This window comes from Sander lucioperca, chromosome 19 (genome assembly GCF_008315115.2).
Source record: "Sander lucioperca isolate FBNREF2018 chromosome 19, SLUC_FBN_1.2, whole genome shotgun sequence".
Lineage (NCBI taxonomy): Eukaryota > Metazoa > Chordata > Actinopteri > Perciformes > Percidae > Sander > Sander lucioperca.
Genome location: NC_050191.1, coordinates 19472542 through 19486169, shown reverse-complemented (window position 1 = coordinate 19486169; position 13628 = coordinate 19472542). Strand labels below are relative to the sequence as shown.

Sequence of the window (13628 nt, the reverse complement as noted above, 5' to 3'; positions counted from 1 at the left end):
AAACAAACACAAAGAGTATCTGTATTTGTATGCTGATTAATGATAAATGTGTCCGCTACAGAACTTCAAGTTCAAGTTACCATAACAACAACTAAAAAAAAACATAAGTTGAGATGTTCTTAGCAATTGGGAAGTGAAAGCTAAAAGTGAATAACAGCCTATTACCATTTTTAGGAAATCATGAACCTGGAAAGTTATTAGAAGTTGAACCAAAACTGCGTAGATCACACCCTAATAAACTAAAGCACTGGGACAAAAACACAGACAGTGCAGTACATTCATATGTTTGTGTGAACAGTACACACCCCCCATGGCCTGAAGAACAAATGTGATTCCAGAACAGCATGTTTTATCTGTATGAAACACAAACCTTTGCTTGATTTAAAAGCACATTTTTTATTTCAGTGTTCAACAAAAACACATCATTCACAAAATAATTTCTTATAAAAAACGTTCATTTCTAAAACCAAGGTCCATAAGTATTATCCTAAGCAGTGCACCATCTGGATCTTGACAGACTAAAAAATTATCCTTTAACGAAGCACAATTGAAATGTGAACAATTAGGAAAAAAATGCATTTCAGGAGCCTTTTTCGCCCTTCTTTGTGCTTTTTGGAACAGCTTGAGACACAGGCTCATCTGCTTCTCCTTATAAGAATTGTTTTAATAAGAGCAGCGGAGTCTTCTGAGTCTTTGTGCTGATCTACAATCAGTTTTTCAGCTTTGGCGATCTCAACAGAGAAACAATTAATCATCAGCTCTCATGATCTGTGAAGCACAGAAAAAAAACTTTACATCCTTTTCCTTGATCAACACTGATACTGCACGTGCAGAATTTGAGAGAAGGATCACATGAAGAATTTCAGATTAGTGACATATCCAGATCCATATCCAGTGATTTCATTACATGGAATATATATTGCCTTTTAAGATAACACAATTTAGAGCTAATCATTGCCACTTCATGGTTTAAGTAGAGAAATAAGTCTGATGTACATGTGAGGTCTTGTCAGTTAACACTTCATCAAGAGCCACTGCACTGAGGCAGACACAGTGATGTGATTATTATGTTCAATCAGTCAGTGATCAGAGGAAGACACGGGGAATGGCGTTTTCATCATCATATCCAGACCCCTGGAGTCTGCCACCTTTGTAGAACTGCCGATGGTTCAGTTTGGCGGACGCAGACACATACCACATGACCACACCTGTGGGGTTCACTGACACCACGAAGCTGGTGGAGTCTTTCAGCACCATGGTCTTCTCAGTAAAGACATCGTAGATCTGAGGGAGTTAAAGGACAAAAAGTGATTCTCCCAGCATATTTACGCACATTTGGTTAGCAAACTCCATGTTTAAAACTGGTATTATTAAACATTATGCAATCATATTTGTTTTTAATAAAAAAGAATAGAAAAAGAAACGCAAATCATTTCAGTTTTAGTTTTTTAGTTGACATCGACATTCCAGGAGATGGTGCTGTGCCGTAATTGCTTAACATCGGAGACTAAAGTAGCGCAAAGATTAAACATTAAAAGCTCCTATGACATGCTGCTTTTTGGATGCTTTTATATAGGCCTTAGTGGTCACCTAATACTGTATCTGAAGTCTCTTTTATATAGGCCTTAGTGGTCACCTAATACTGTATCTGAAGTCTCTTTCCCGAAATTTAGCCTTGGTGCAGAATTAAAGCCACTAGAGCCAGTCCCACAATGAGCTTTCCTTAGGATGTGCCATTTCTGTGTCGGTAACTTTAAATGCTAATGAGAAAGAGAGAGGGGGGGCAAGGTGGAGGGTGGGGGTGTGGCCTTGACCAACTGCCATGCTTCGCTTGTTTGCAAGCCATGATGTCTCTCTCTTTCTCATGGGCGGGCCAAATTCTCTGGGCGGGCAAAGCAGAGAAAGGTACGACGGAGCATTAGGGCCACATCAAGGGAAAAAAATGAAGGAGGAAGATGTTTTATTTATTTTGCATTTTGAGAATAAAGTCGAAATGTCGAGAATAAAGTCAACATGACGAGAATAAAGTTGAAATACTTTTTCGAGAATAAAGTCGAAATGTCGAGAATAAAGTCGAAATGTCGAGAATAAAGTCAACATAACGAGAATAAAGTTGAAATACTTTTTCGAGAATAAAGTCGAAATGTCGAGAATAAAGTCGACATGTCGAGAAAAAACTTGATATTTCAAGAATCAAGTCGGACTTTTGAGAATAAACCAAACTACTAGCTATATTACCTATAGTATTCTACAAAATGCATGAACTCTTTCTCTTTTAGCACATAAACACAGTAGATTGTGCCGAAAATTGCGTCTGTACAGAAGGAGAAACCACACAAACTTGGAAGAGGTGGCCAACTTAAATAGCTTGTAATGGACAGATGCGAGGGTATCGATGGTTACACCTACAAGACAATTGATTTGTCTGATCCTGATGGAGTGGAGCTCAGGCGAGTGCGGCACTCCAAGGACGTAACCCATATCTATGATGTTTCCTACATGGCAGCTGGCATGGCGGACAGTCGCTCAGTGATAAAGGAGTTGAATTTATTCTCGATATTTCAACTTTATTCTCGACATTTCAACATTATTCTCGAAATGGTATAGTTCAACTTTATTCTCGTCATGTTGACTTTATTCTCGACATTTCGACTTTATTCTCGAAAAAGTATTTCAACTTTATTCTCGTCATGTTGACTTTATTCTCGACATTTCGACTTTATTCTCGAAATGCAAAATAAATAAAAAAAATATCTTCCTCCTTATTTTTTTTTCTTTGATGTGGCCCTAATGCTCCGTCGTAGAAAGGGGAGGTAGAGGAGGCCCATCTGAGCTTACATTTTCTCAAAGGCAGAGCAGGATACTCAGGGCTTGGTTTACACCTATCGCCATTTCTAGCCACTGGGGGACCATAGGCAGGTTGGGGGAACTCATATTAATGTTAAAAAACCTCATAAAGTGAAATTTTCATGCCATGGGACCTTTAAACATCATGGCCATTCCTATACATTTCTCCAACCATGTATTCTGTATGTATATATAGCTACATACTTCTGAGACATTATATCTGCCACTAACAAAAACAAACTAAATATATAAAAACTTAAACTAAATCGTTTTGAATAACTGAAACTAAACTAAAACTAGAAAACACACTCTAAAAAACTAAATAAAACTAAGCTAAATAAAAACCAATGGAAAATTTAAAACCATAATAACCTTGATGTCCAGTGGATCAACACTGTAGTATAAGTGCAGCAAATCAATTCAGCACATTGATAATTAAGACATATGGGTAGTAGTTACACAGGGTCTGAAATTAACTTTAATCACTGCCTGCCACTGTGGCAGGAAAGTCTGCCCCTTTTGAAATCTATGCGCTAATTGAAGGACATTTGGGTCATTTAGACACTGTTTATGTAAAGAAAGTTGTCATTTATTGTCCGATACATTTACACAAAAAACATTACGTGCATGGTAAATATAAGTGTTTGAATTACACAGTGGCTCTCAGGGAACCCTGTTTTTCGGGGGTCGGATTGTGTACACATGCATGTGCATACATGAATTGACCGTCTACGTGCAAAAATATACCATCAATAAATTTAAATTTATACACAGAATATTTAGCCTGAACAAACAATAAAACGGAAAAATAATTCACCGTGGCAATGTTTTTTTTTTTTTTTTAAATCGCTCTCCGTGGTCAGGAAGCACAGGGAAGACTTATTTAGGCCTCCAGAGCCGAGGTTGATGCTCACTTCGGGGCTAACCACTTTCACTTTACCCCACAGTTGGAAAGCAAGACAGAGGAACTTTACTTGGGGCTTGAGGAGCTGCAGCATTTATTCGTGGACAAGCTGAAACCTACACTGTACATTTACTAACACGACACAACTTTACTTCTCTCCCTCCCTCGATACACACTGAGCTATTCCTTCACTCCCTCCCTCGCTACACACTGAGCTATTCCTTCACTCCCTCCCTCGCTACACACTGAGCTATTCCTTCACTCCCTCCCTCGCTACACACTGAGCTATTCCTTCACAGGAAATTGATACGTGAGCTAGTGAAGTTGATACAGAAATGAGTGAGCATGACGTGTGCTAATTTTGGATCAGGGTGCCATTTAAAGGTTTGATGGCAGGATAGTCACACAGAGTAGTGGAACTGGAGAATACCGTGTACTGTTCAGGTGTGTTCCATCATGATTCAAGTGATAAAAGGTGGTGAAATTATCAACAAATATAATGCCAAGGGTATTACAGTATCCTTTTGGCCAGATATATAATTGGCGTACATACTATAGCTGAATTTAATATCTTTAAAGCTATAGTGCGTAGTTTCTGTCTCCCCCATGAGGAATTCTAAGTAATGACAACACCACTGTTGTTGCATCCACATAATACTTATTGTAGCCAAGGAGGACACGGAGGTTTAAAAAGACATGACGGACTCTTCAGAAGAGGTAATTATCTTCACTCGAGTTTCTGCACGCGAAAGTCGCTGGACGACACCATGTTCTAAACATAGCCATACTGAGAAATAGAGAGATAGAGAGTTTTGTGAGTCTAAACGGCTTAATTAGCTTTGTATCAACTCATTTGGCAATGGCTTGAATGTAACGGATGTTCATTAATATAAAAAAGTTACGCACTAAAGCTTTAAACTGAGAAGCCGGGAGTGGACCAGAGATAATACATTTCCTGTCCGAGTCTAGAAAACCTTAAAAGATATACCTTGTAGCTGCCGGTGGTGTAGTTGAGTTTGCTGAGGGTAGTCTGGTAGTGGTAGGGCATGTCATTACGACGACTGAAGAAGACCAATGCACTGGCATTGTTTGACAGGGGGCGCCAGAACACCTGAATTTGACTCTTCTCCTGGCAGAAAGAAAGGGACAAGAAATTGTGAATAATGACAGAAAGAATGACAAGACATGTTGCAGGGTTCAAAATGAGCACCAGCTACCAGCCAAATGCTGCCAAACTCAGCAGCCAAAAAAACAATGGTAATATATTGAGTGGCTTGTAAAATTTGAACATTCACTAGCCATTTGGCTGGTGGACAAAAAGTTAATTTTGAACCCCATGTATATATGTGAACAACAGTGGTCAAGACAAAACTCTAACCAGCTAATTTCTGTTTATTTTTTTCGTCATCTTGATCACTTGCAAAGAAGCAGCAAGATCCATGCAAAAGTGTGTCACCTTTAGAATGCGCCTTCCTTGGATGCCCATGGCGTCCTGGTTGATGCTGATGACCATTTTGTTCTGCAGGATGCTGCGGGCCCCACTGCTGACGGTGCGCAGGTCATTGGACATGAAAAGAGGAGCAGCCATAATGGCCCACAGAGCCATCTGAGCCCGAGACTGCTCCATGCTGAGGCCGAAGTCGCCAGCAATCAGCTGTGGAGGTCAACATCACACAATCAAGGAAGATAAAATAAGATTTTATACTTGTAGCGCTTTTTAAAAAACTAACTAGTTTTTTTTTTTTACTTAACGTGTACCATTGGTGCTTTCTAACCTCATTGACAGACTATATAGTAAATAGTAAGCAGTAAATAATTAAAAAATAATGCCAGTTATTAAGTCAGTTGAACAGACCATATCAGGGTCATTCCACTGTCCAGGACCAGCTGCAGGTATCAGGACATCCTGGTTTTCAAAGAACCAGTCAATAATGTTCAGGACACTGTCCCAAGAGTCCTGGATGTCGCCATAGTTACGCCACAGGTTGCATATCTCGCCCAGCTGAGTGTAGTTTACCTGAAAACATATATCAGTTTCACAAAAATGTAAAAATATAAACTGTGGATTTAAAGTATTAGAACTTAGTCCTGACAACAGCGTCTACTTCCACTGGGGGAAAAAAAATCTATTCAATGACATGAATTATGTAAAATTGTCAGGCCTAAATCTTTAGGTGGATGATATAAACTTTAACACATCCTGATTATACCTGAGGTGGCAGGCCACCCTGGTAGGCAGGCCAACTGCAGGAATAGCCAATGGGACGGCCAGTAGCATTTAAAGCCTTTGACATGAGAGGGTAACCTGTTCAAGAGAGGAACAAGAGTCAAATCAAGTCAGCAACATCTCAGTAACCACAGTGTAAAAGTCACTTCCTCCTTTCTTACCCTTCTCTTGCTCTGTGGCATTAGAATAACAGCCGTCAAACTTAAACATATCCACCTCCCACTCAGCGAATGTCTGAGCGTCTATCTCGATCTTGTCCAGTGTTGTGCCGGGGTAGCCCCCACAGGTGTGTGTGCCCATGTCCCCGTAGAGGCCCAGCTTGAGACCCCTGTCATGCATGTAGCGTGCCAGTTTGTGGATGCCTCCTGGGAATCTGAGGCAGAGTGAGGAAGAAGGACAGTTGTAATGTTATATAATGTTATTTAATACTATTAACTCTGTCGTGAATCCATGCACCTCTGCTCCGACAGAAATTTCAATCAGTACATGTGAGAAGTTTCTGTTATTTTATCGACAAAGTAGCATCTGTCAGGCAAAACGGCAGTGCTAATTTTAATGTGTTTGTACCTGCTGCTCCTGTGCACTCTGCTGTGTTCGAGGAATTTAAGCCAGTTTCTCTGACGTTGCTTACTGAGGTAGTGCAACACATGAAACCTACCAACTGCCCCTTAGATATCGTTCCCGCCAGAATGGTGAAGGAGGTTTTTAATAGCACCATTGGGTCGAGTTTACTTACTTTTTTAAATTCTTGTCTTAGTTCAGGTTCTGTCCCAGCTGCCTTTAAACATGCTGTGGTCAGGCCCCTACTTAAGAAGCCTAATCTTGACCCCACAGTGTTGTCCAATTTTAGACCAGTCTCTCATCTGCCTTTTCTTTCAAAGGTTTTGGAAAAACTTGCTTTCATACAGGTACAGGCCTTTTTACAACAGAACTCTGTGTTTGAAAAATTTCAATCTGGTTTTAGATCACGTCACAGCACTGAGTCTGCACTATTGAGAGTACACGATATTGCCTTGTCTGTAGATGCTGGGAATCCTACTGTTTTAGTGCTCTTGGACCTCACAGCGGCTTTTGACACAGTGGACCATGCAGTTCTCCTCTCTCGCCTTGATCAGTGTGTAGTAAGGCATGGATACTAGAGTTTAGATTCTTGGCCCAAGCCCGAGCCCGACACGACAGGACCTCGGGCCGTTATTTTCTGCCACTATCCTCAGACCGGACCCTTGATCAAGCATTTTTTTTATTTATTTTTTATCCATTACCTATTTAGCCTAATTGGGTGGGGAGAAAGCTATGCCATAATCAGAAATATTATAAATATGTATATATAAGCTATATAAAAGTAACAAATGTGTACAAAATTTAGGCTGCAGTTACAAAATGCAGCACTTCATGCGCGGAGTCTCCTCCTCTTGCACGCATCACACCAGGCCTGCTGTGCTGTATTGTGTATCTTAAGTGCAACATGGAGCTTGAAGATGTAAAGAAAAAAAGAAAAACAGGAGAATTACCTTTGAGCAAGTGTGGAGGAAAGTCGGAGGTATGGAAGCAGTTTAAACAAGTCGTGGGCAGTGACAACAATATGTTGTTCATCATTGTTTCTTTTTTTTTTACGTTTCTTCATTCGGATCCATTTGCGATCCGTTCCATTCTGAATAAACTAACAGCAGTTTACAGGCTTCGTCCTTGTTGCGTTATTCTAAACAGATGTCTGCAGTTCAAACAACTCTGAATTGTAGTTGAGAACGTCAGTTATAACGGCCCACGTATTAAAAAAATGTCGGGTTTAAATCAGGCTCGGGCTCATAATTACAGTTAATGTGTCGGGCCGGGCCGGTCTCGGACGCAACGTGCTCGGGCTCGGGTAGGTTCGGGCTTGATATTTTGGGCCGATCTAAGCTCTAATGGATACCCGACCCGAGCCCGACGGGTCCCGACGGTACCCGACGGGTCCCGACAGATATTTAGAAATTATGGTCGGGTTCGGGTCGGTCACATCAGCGCGATAAGGCATTTGTTGTAAAATGGTGCTGCGGCTCCTTTAAGAGAGTTCAGTGCGAGTTTTGTACACAGTGTGTGTGGTGTCCGAGATAAACCCCAGACTGAAAGCCAAGTTCATTCATCTGCTCACCAGAGACGGGATTTTAACCCCGACGTTATATAATGTCGGCCTTGGAGGTAAGGAGTCTCCCCTGGTTTTCTGATCACGGTCAGAATCGAAGCGATCAGGAAAGGTTAACACATTGAACATTTTAAATTAAACAGCTTATTAACGTGTGCTTGTTTCCCCGTGTGCGCTGATGCGGTCATCTGTTGACATTTCCGAATGCCTTCATATAGTTGCTTAATAAAAGCGGGCTTTCCACACAAACAAACGTACATGTGTCATTAGTATGAGAAAAAAAACAAAATTTTAACTGTGTCGGGCTCGGACATAAATATCTTAATGCCTGTCAGGCTCGGGCCGGGTTCGGTCACGGCTCTGTCGGGCTCGGGCCGGGTTCGGACGGAAAAATTCGGCCCGATCAGACCTCTAGTGTGTAGGTATCCGAAGCTCGGCACTTAAATGGTTTAGCTCCTATTTGGCAAATAGGAGCTTTTCTGTCATGATTGGTGACTTCTCCTCGTCAGCTGCTCCTCTCTCCTGTGGGGTACCCCAGGGTTCTATTCTTGGCCCCATTCTGTTTTCTTTATATATGTTGCCTTTATGGGCTATTATAGGCAAGCACAACCTGTCATTTCATTGTTATGCAGATGATTTGCAAATGTATTTGCCTATGAAAGCAAATGACAGTGTCGCACTAAACTCCCTGCTTAGCTGTATTAATGATATTAAGTTGTGGCTTTCACAAAACTTTCTTAATTTGAACGAAGATAAAACTGAGTGTATTATTTTCAGTACTTCAGGCATGCAAAATGGTCCAGCTTTGAGTTTGGGAGCTCGGGCATTGTACACTAGGGTCAGCTGTCAAAACTTTGGGGGTTACTTTTGATTGCAGCATGAAATTTGACAAGCAGATCAGTAATGTTGTTAGAATGAGCTTTTTCCAGCTTCGTTTCCTGGCTAAAGTTAAGCCTTTCCTGAGCAGGCACGATCTAGAAAAGGCTATTCATGCCTTTATTAGTTCAAGGTTGGATTACTGTAATGCTCTTTATGTTGGTCTGAATCAGACCTCCATCTCACGCCTTCAACTTGTTCAAAATGCTGCTGCTCGCTTTTTAACAAATACATCTAGACGTGCACACATCACTCCTGTTCTCTACACCCTACATTGGCTCCCTGTGTGTTTTACAATAGATTTTAAGATCTTATTGTTTGTATTCAAGGCCTTAAATGGCCTGGCCCTGAAGTATTTGCCCAAAATTTTAACTTTGCATGAGCACAACCAGTCATTGCGGTCTTCAAATCAGCTGGTTTTAGAAGTCCCAAGGTCAAGGTATAAACGGTGGGGCGATCAGGCTTTTGCAGTTGCTGCCCCGAGACTCTGGAACAAGTTACCGCCTGATAATCGCACTATTACGGATATAGCTCTTTTTAGGTCCAAACTCAAAACCTATTTGTTTAGACTGGCTTTTAATACGTAGTAGTGGTGTGACAATTTCACTCTCTGTTTCTTTGTAACCTTTTCTGATTTGACTGTGTTATATGTTTCATTCTTTTTATTGTATGATATGTTGTTTTATACTTGATTGTTGTTGGATACCTGCTGGTTGCTGTAAAGTGCTATATAAATAAATTTTGATTGATTGATTGATACCAATTCAAAGACGTACAATTCAGTCTCAAGCACCCAATATCTTTGCACTCAAATAGTGAAGATCTGAATCTGAAAAGTATACAGCTGTTTCTTTAAGATGGTGAGTAGTGTGATTTTTTTTGTGTTTTGTTCATCACTATTTGCACTTCCACCTTCCAGCAAGATAGAGGAGAAACCATTGCATGTATCATTTTTAAGCTGATGACGCATATATAGAATATACACCGCACACAAGTGAAAGTACCTACTACTAATGTTCTTTGTTAGTCACATGATTGCATGACTGTCACATTGTAATCACCTTGTTTAACTGTTTTATTGACTTACAGGCTTACAGATTGATGTTTGCAGCAACAGCTTCTGTGTGTGTGTGTGTGTGTGTGTGTGTGTGTGTGTGTGTGTGTGTGTGTGTGTGTGTGTGTGTGTGTGTGTGTGTGTGTGCGTGCGTGCGTGTGCGCATACAGTACATACTGCGCCATTACCTTTTAGGGTCAGCCTGCAGTCGTCCCTTCTCGTCTCTCTTCATGGAGGACCAGCAGTCATCTATGTTCACATAGATGTAGCCAAGTTCCCTCCAGCCGTCCTCTGAGAGTCTGTCTGCCATGTCTATGAACAGATTCTCACTGGAGGGAAGACAGAAATGTCTCACTAGAAGGTGGAATAGAGCCTATAAAGCTCTGTAAAGCTGAGGGGAGCTGCATATTCAGGAGATATATCTCCATGGGTCTTATTGTTTTCAAATCCACACCTATACTAAAACAGGATGTTAGTAGTTCATTACACCTGTAGCATTACCCTGATTGGCTGGCAGTAATGATGGCCCACACCCTTTATTTCAAAATGATACCTCAAATATAGTAGTATAATAGTATACAAGGGCCAGTTCAGGGTGGTTTATTCAAATGGAACAATTCCATAATTTGAAAAAGTTGGTGACAGTGAAAAAACACCTGCTTCTAAAGATAAGCTCAAGTGAGATCCCAATGATATATGCATATTAAGTTGGCTTGCCTGATGCAGTTCTTGGGGTCGTGTTCACAGTCAATGTCACAGCGGAATCGTTCCCATGCCAACCAGCCCATTGGAGGGGTCCTCATCACTCCATTGTCAAGGGCGAAGGTGGCCACAAAGAGCGCCGACGCAAACAGAAGCACCGCCAAATGCATTCCTGCAGAGGAAACAAACATGAAGTTGAATCAGATGTCAGTGCTGTATTCTGGATGACATCTTGAGGTTAAGGTGTTCTGACTGTACAAAAATGTCTTTAACATACAATGTTGTGGCTGTTTCTGTGTATTTTTTATTTTTTTATTGAACATTTAAAAAAATATTACAAACGTAAGCATACAAATTCTCGTAGAGGATATACATTCAATTAAATATTAATGAAAGAATATAACATTCGACCTTAAAGACAAGGAAATAGATAAATACAAACAAGTAACTAAAAAAGGAAAGAAAAAAGGATTAGGAGGGATTAATGTACAAATAAAATTAAATATCTGATCAAACATAATCATAAATAAAAACCCAAGCACATACAAATCTCGAAAATAATGGAGCAAGGACCTTGTGATCCAAACTTAGAGACCAAAATTCAAAACGGCAATACCTTATAAAAATCTACACTTAGTCATGTATTAACCAATTAAAGGAGGGCTTACTATTTCTCCATTTACTACAGTGAAGATATTTACCCAATAGTAGAATAATATTTATGTCGGAAACAGTTGTATTTAGATTATCCTTATAATAGAGAATATGAGAGATATCAAACATTGGAATGTCATCAATCTTCAGCAATAACCAATGTCTTACATCACACCAAAGTCTTTGGGAAGTTTAATATACTTTGTTAGAGCATTTTCATTAAAGCTACTTTTTATTACAGCCACCCCATGAATACCGTCAATGTATATTATGATGAGTAACAAATAACATACACACATACACCTCCTGAGTCTCACCTGACTGGGTGTAACCGTGACAGAAAGCAGCAACAACCTGCCAGGTGACTTCTCCCACTGACACAGTCCTAACACATTAGCCGGCTGAATTTAGAACCCAGTACTTATTACAAAGAACATAAAGTTCTTACAACATGGCAGATAGAATACATGTTGAAATAAACCTGCTTTTAAAACATTAAATTATGATTTCTGTTAATTCTGTTCTGTTATTAAACATACATGGCACTAAACTATAACTTATAAAGTAACTTAGTGCCCAAACGTTGATAAAATAGATGAATTGTAGTTGTTATTTTAAAAGAAAAATACAATGTTTGCTAGCATACATAATTAACATCATGAAAAGATAAACGTAGCGTTACTCACCTAAATTGAGGGAACTATACTCTCAGTTACAGGGGAGGACGGAAGGAATATGGAGGAGGAGGTGCTAAAGTCTCCTCAAATCTCTGCTTTTATTTTATTCTTCCTCCTCCTCTTCTTCCTCTACTCCCCCTCCTACTTCTTCTGCTGGTTCTTCTGCTCTCTTAGCTTTACTTCGCTCAGACTTTTAAACAAACCCCGTGATAAACAACCTCTCTGACCGATTGTAAAGAAAGAAAAGTAAGCCGCTCCAAAGGGGAAAGGAAACAATAGCCACGTGACAGCGGCTCAGTCAGCTGACTGCAGAGCAGGAAGTTGGAGGAGGGGGGGGGGCGTCCCATTAATTATTTTACTCGCCTCGATTCCTTCCCTTCAATCGGTCCTTTCCCTACTTCGTCCTTGCAAAAAAAAAAAAAATGAGTGACAGAGAGCTACATTTGCGTTTTTCATGGTCTTGGATATGTCATTATTAGCCTATTATAGAAATTGTGGTGCCACTTTCTGAAGGCACCATTTATAAAGGATTTATAAACGGAATGGCTTTATTAAATCATTTACTAATGCTTTATAGATCAGTTATAAGCCATTAACAAGAACACTTTCGAGTTGCCAGGTTGTGGAATCAGGCATGACCCTATTTTTAACTGTTGTTATTGACTTTTACATTACAACAGCAACAATGCCAGAAATAGGACAGATTTACAGACAATTTAAATTAAAACGAAATTAAAATTGACAACTACAGTCCACTGAAAAAAAAAGAAAGGAGGGTGAAGGGAGGATGGGGGGGGGAGGGTATAGGGACCTCAATCAGTCACACTGGTACATGGTAGGCTGTTAAAGTGCCTGTAAATACACTGGTCCAATTAAATAAGGCCACACATCATACAGATGTCCTTTGATCATTTATTTCCACGTTTTCGTCGTAAGACACCGTGAAAACTACAAGAAAATAAACACAAAAAATACAATGAGTCAAATATACTTCTTTCAGTCATTTTACAGTCTCTTAAGCATGTTTCCTTAAGTAGACGGGCCCCACAATGTTAGCGTCACAACAGTACAGAAAGTGCATTAAAGCAGCCATATTATGCTCATTTTCAGGTTCATAATTGTATTTTAAGGTTGTACCAGAATAGGTTTACATGGTTTAATTTTCAAAAAACACCATATTTGTGTTGTACTGCAGTGCTCTCTCTCACTGCTGCAGATCCTCTTTTCAGCTGGTCTCTGTTTTAGCTACAGAGTGAGACCTCTTTTCTTCTTCTTCTTCTGTACTATCTTTGATTGCACTGCACATGCCCAGTAGCTCAGATGTAGATCATGTCAGCTAGCTAGCTCCATAGACAGTAAAAGAAAGGCTGTTTCTACAACTTTGCTCAGTTACAAGGCATGATTAGCTGGGAGACTTCTAAATGAGGGTGCACATGTAAGTAGTTCTTTTGTAGATTATGGTGAACTTGTGTGTGTTGTAGCAGTGCTTTGCTATTGAGAACGAGGTAGCATGCTAGCGTTAGCATGCTAGCGTTAGCCATAGTTGCGGTTAGCCTGCTCGTTTC

The 13628-nt window shown here is 40.2% G+C and overlaps 1 protein-coding gene across 2 annotated transcripts; it reads right to left on the bottom strand.

The window, feature by feature from the left end:
• Positions 1-376: 376 nt before the first annotated feature.
• On the bottom strand, positions 377-12345 carry LOC116066291 (alpha-N-acetylgalactosaminidase-like). Of its 2 annotated transcripts, none has more exons than XM_031322269.2 (9): positions 12073-12345; positions 10748-10904; positions 10219-10359; positions 6140-6351; positions 5962-6056; positions 5607-5768; positions 5208-5405; positions 4740-4880; positions 377-1284 (listed from the first exon to the last, which is right to left on the bottom strand). In XM_031322269.2, exons 2-9 carry the CDS (start codon positions 10900-10902, stop codon positions 1087-1089), a joined length of 1302 nt encoding a protein of 433 aa, XP_031178129.1. In that variant the 5' UTR covers positions 10903-10904; positions 12073-12345; the 3' UTR covers positions 377-1086. The 2 variants fall into 2 exon arrangements, with proteins under 2 accessions (XP_031178129.1, XP_031178131.1); XM_031322271.2 differs by lacking the exon at positions 12073-12345 and adding an exon at positions 11704-11803.
• Between the last annotated feature and the right edge of the window lie 1283 nt (positions 12346-13628).

Excerpts from the sequence above, each read along its gene's own strand:
- LOC116066291 (XM_031322269.2), bottom strand. The coding sequence starts at position 10,902 with ATGCATTTGGCGGTGCTTCTGTTTGCGTCGGCGCTCTTTGTGGCCACC. Across the intron at positions 6,057-6,139 it reads TGCCACAGAGCAAGAGAAGG|GTTACCCTCTCATGTCAAAG; the intron begins GTAAGAAAGGAG and ends TCTCTTGAACAG. Across the intron at positions 4,881-5,207 it reads AAGGAAGGCGCATTCTAAAG|GAGAAGAGTCAAATTCAGGT; the intron begins GTGACACACTTT and ends TCTTTCTGCCAG.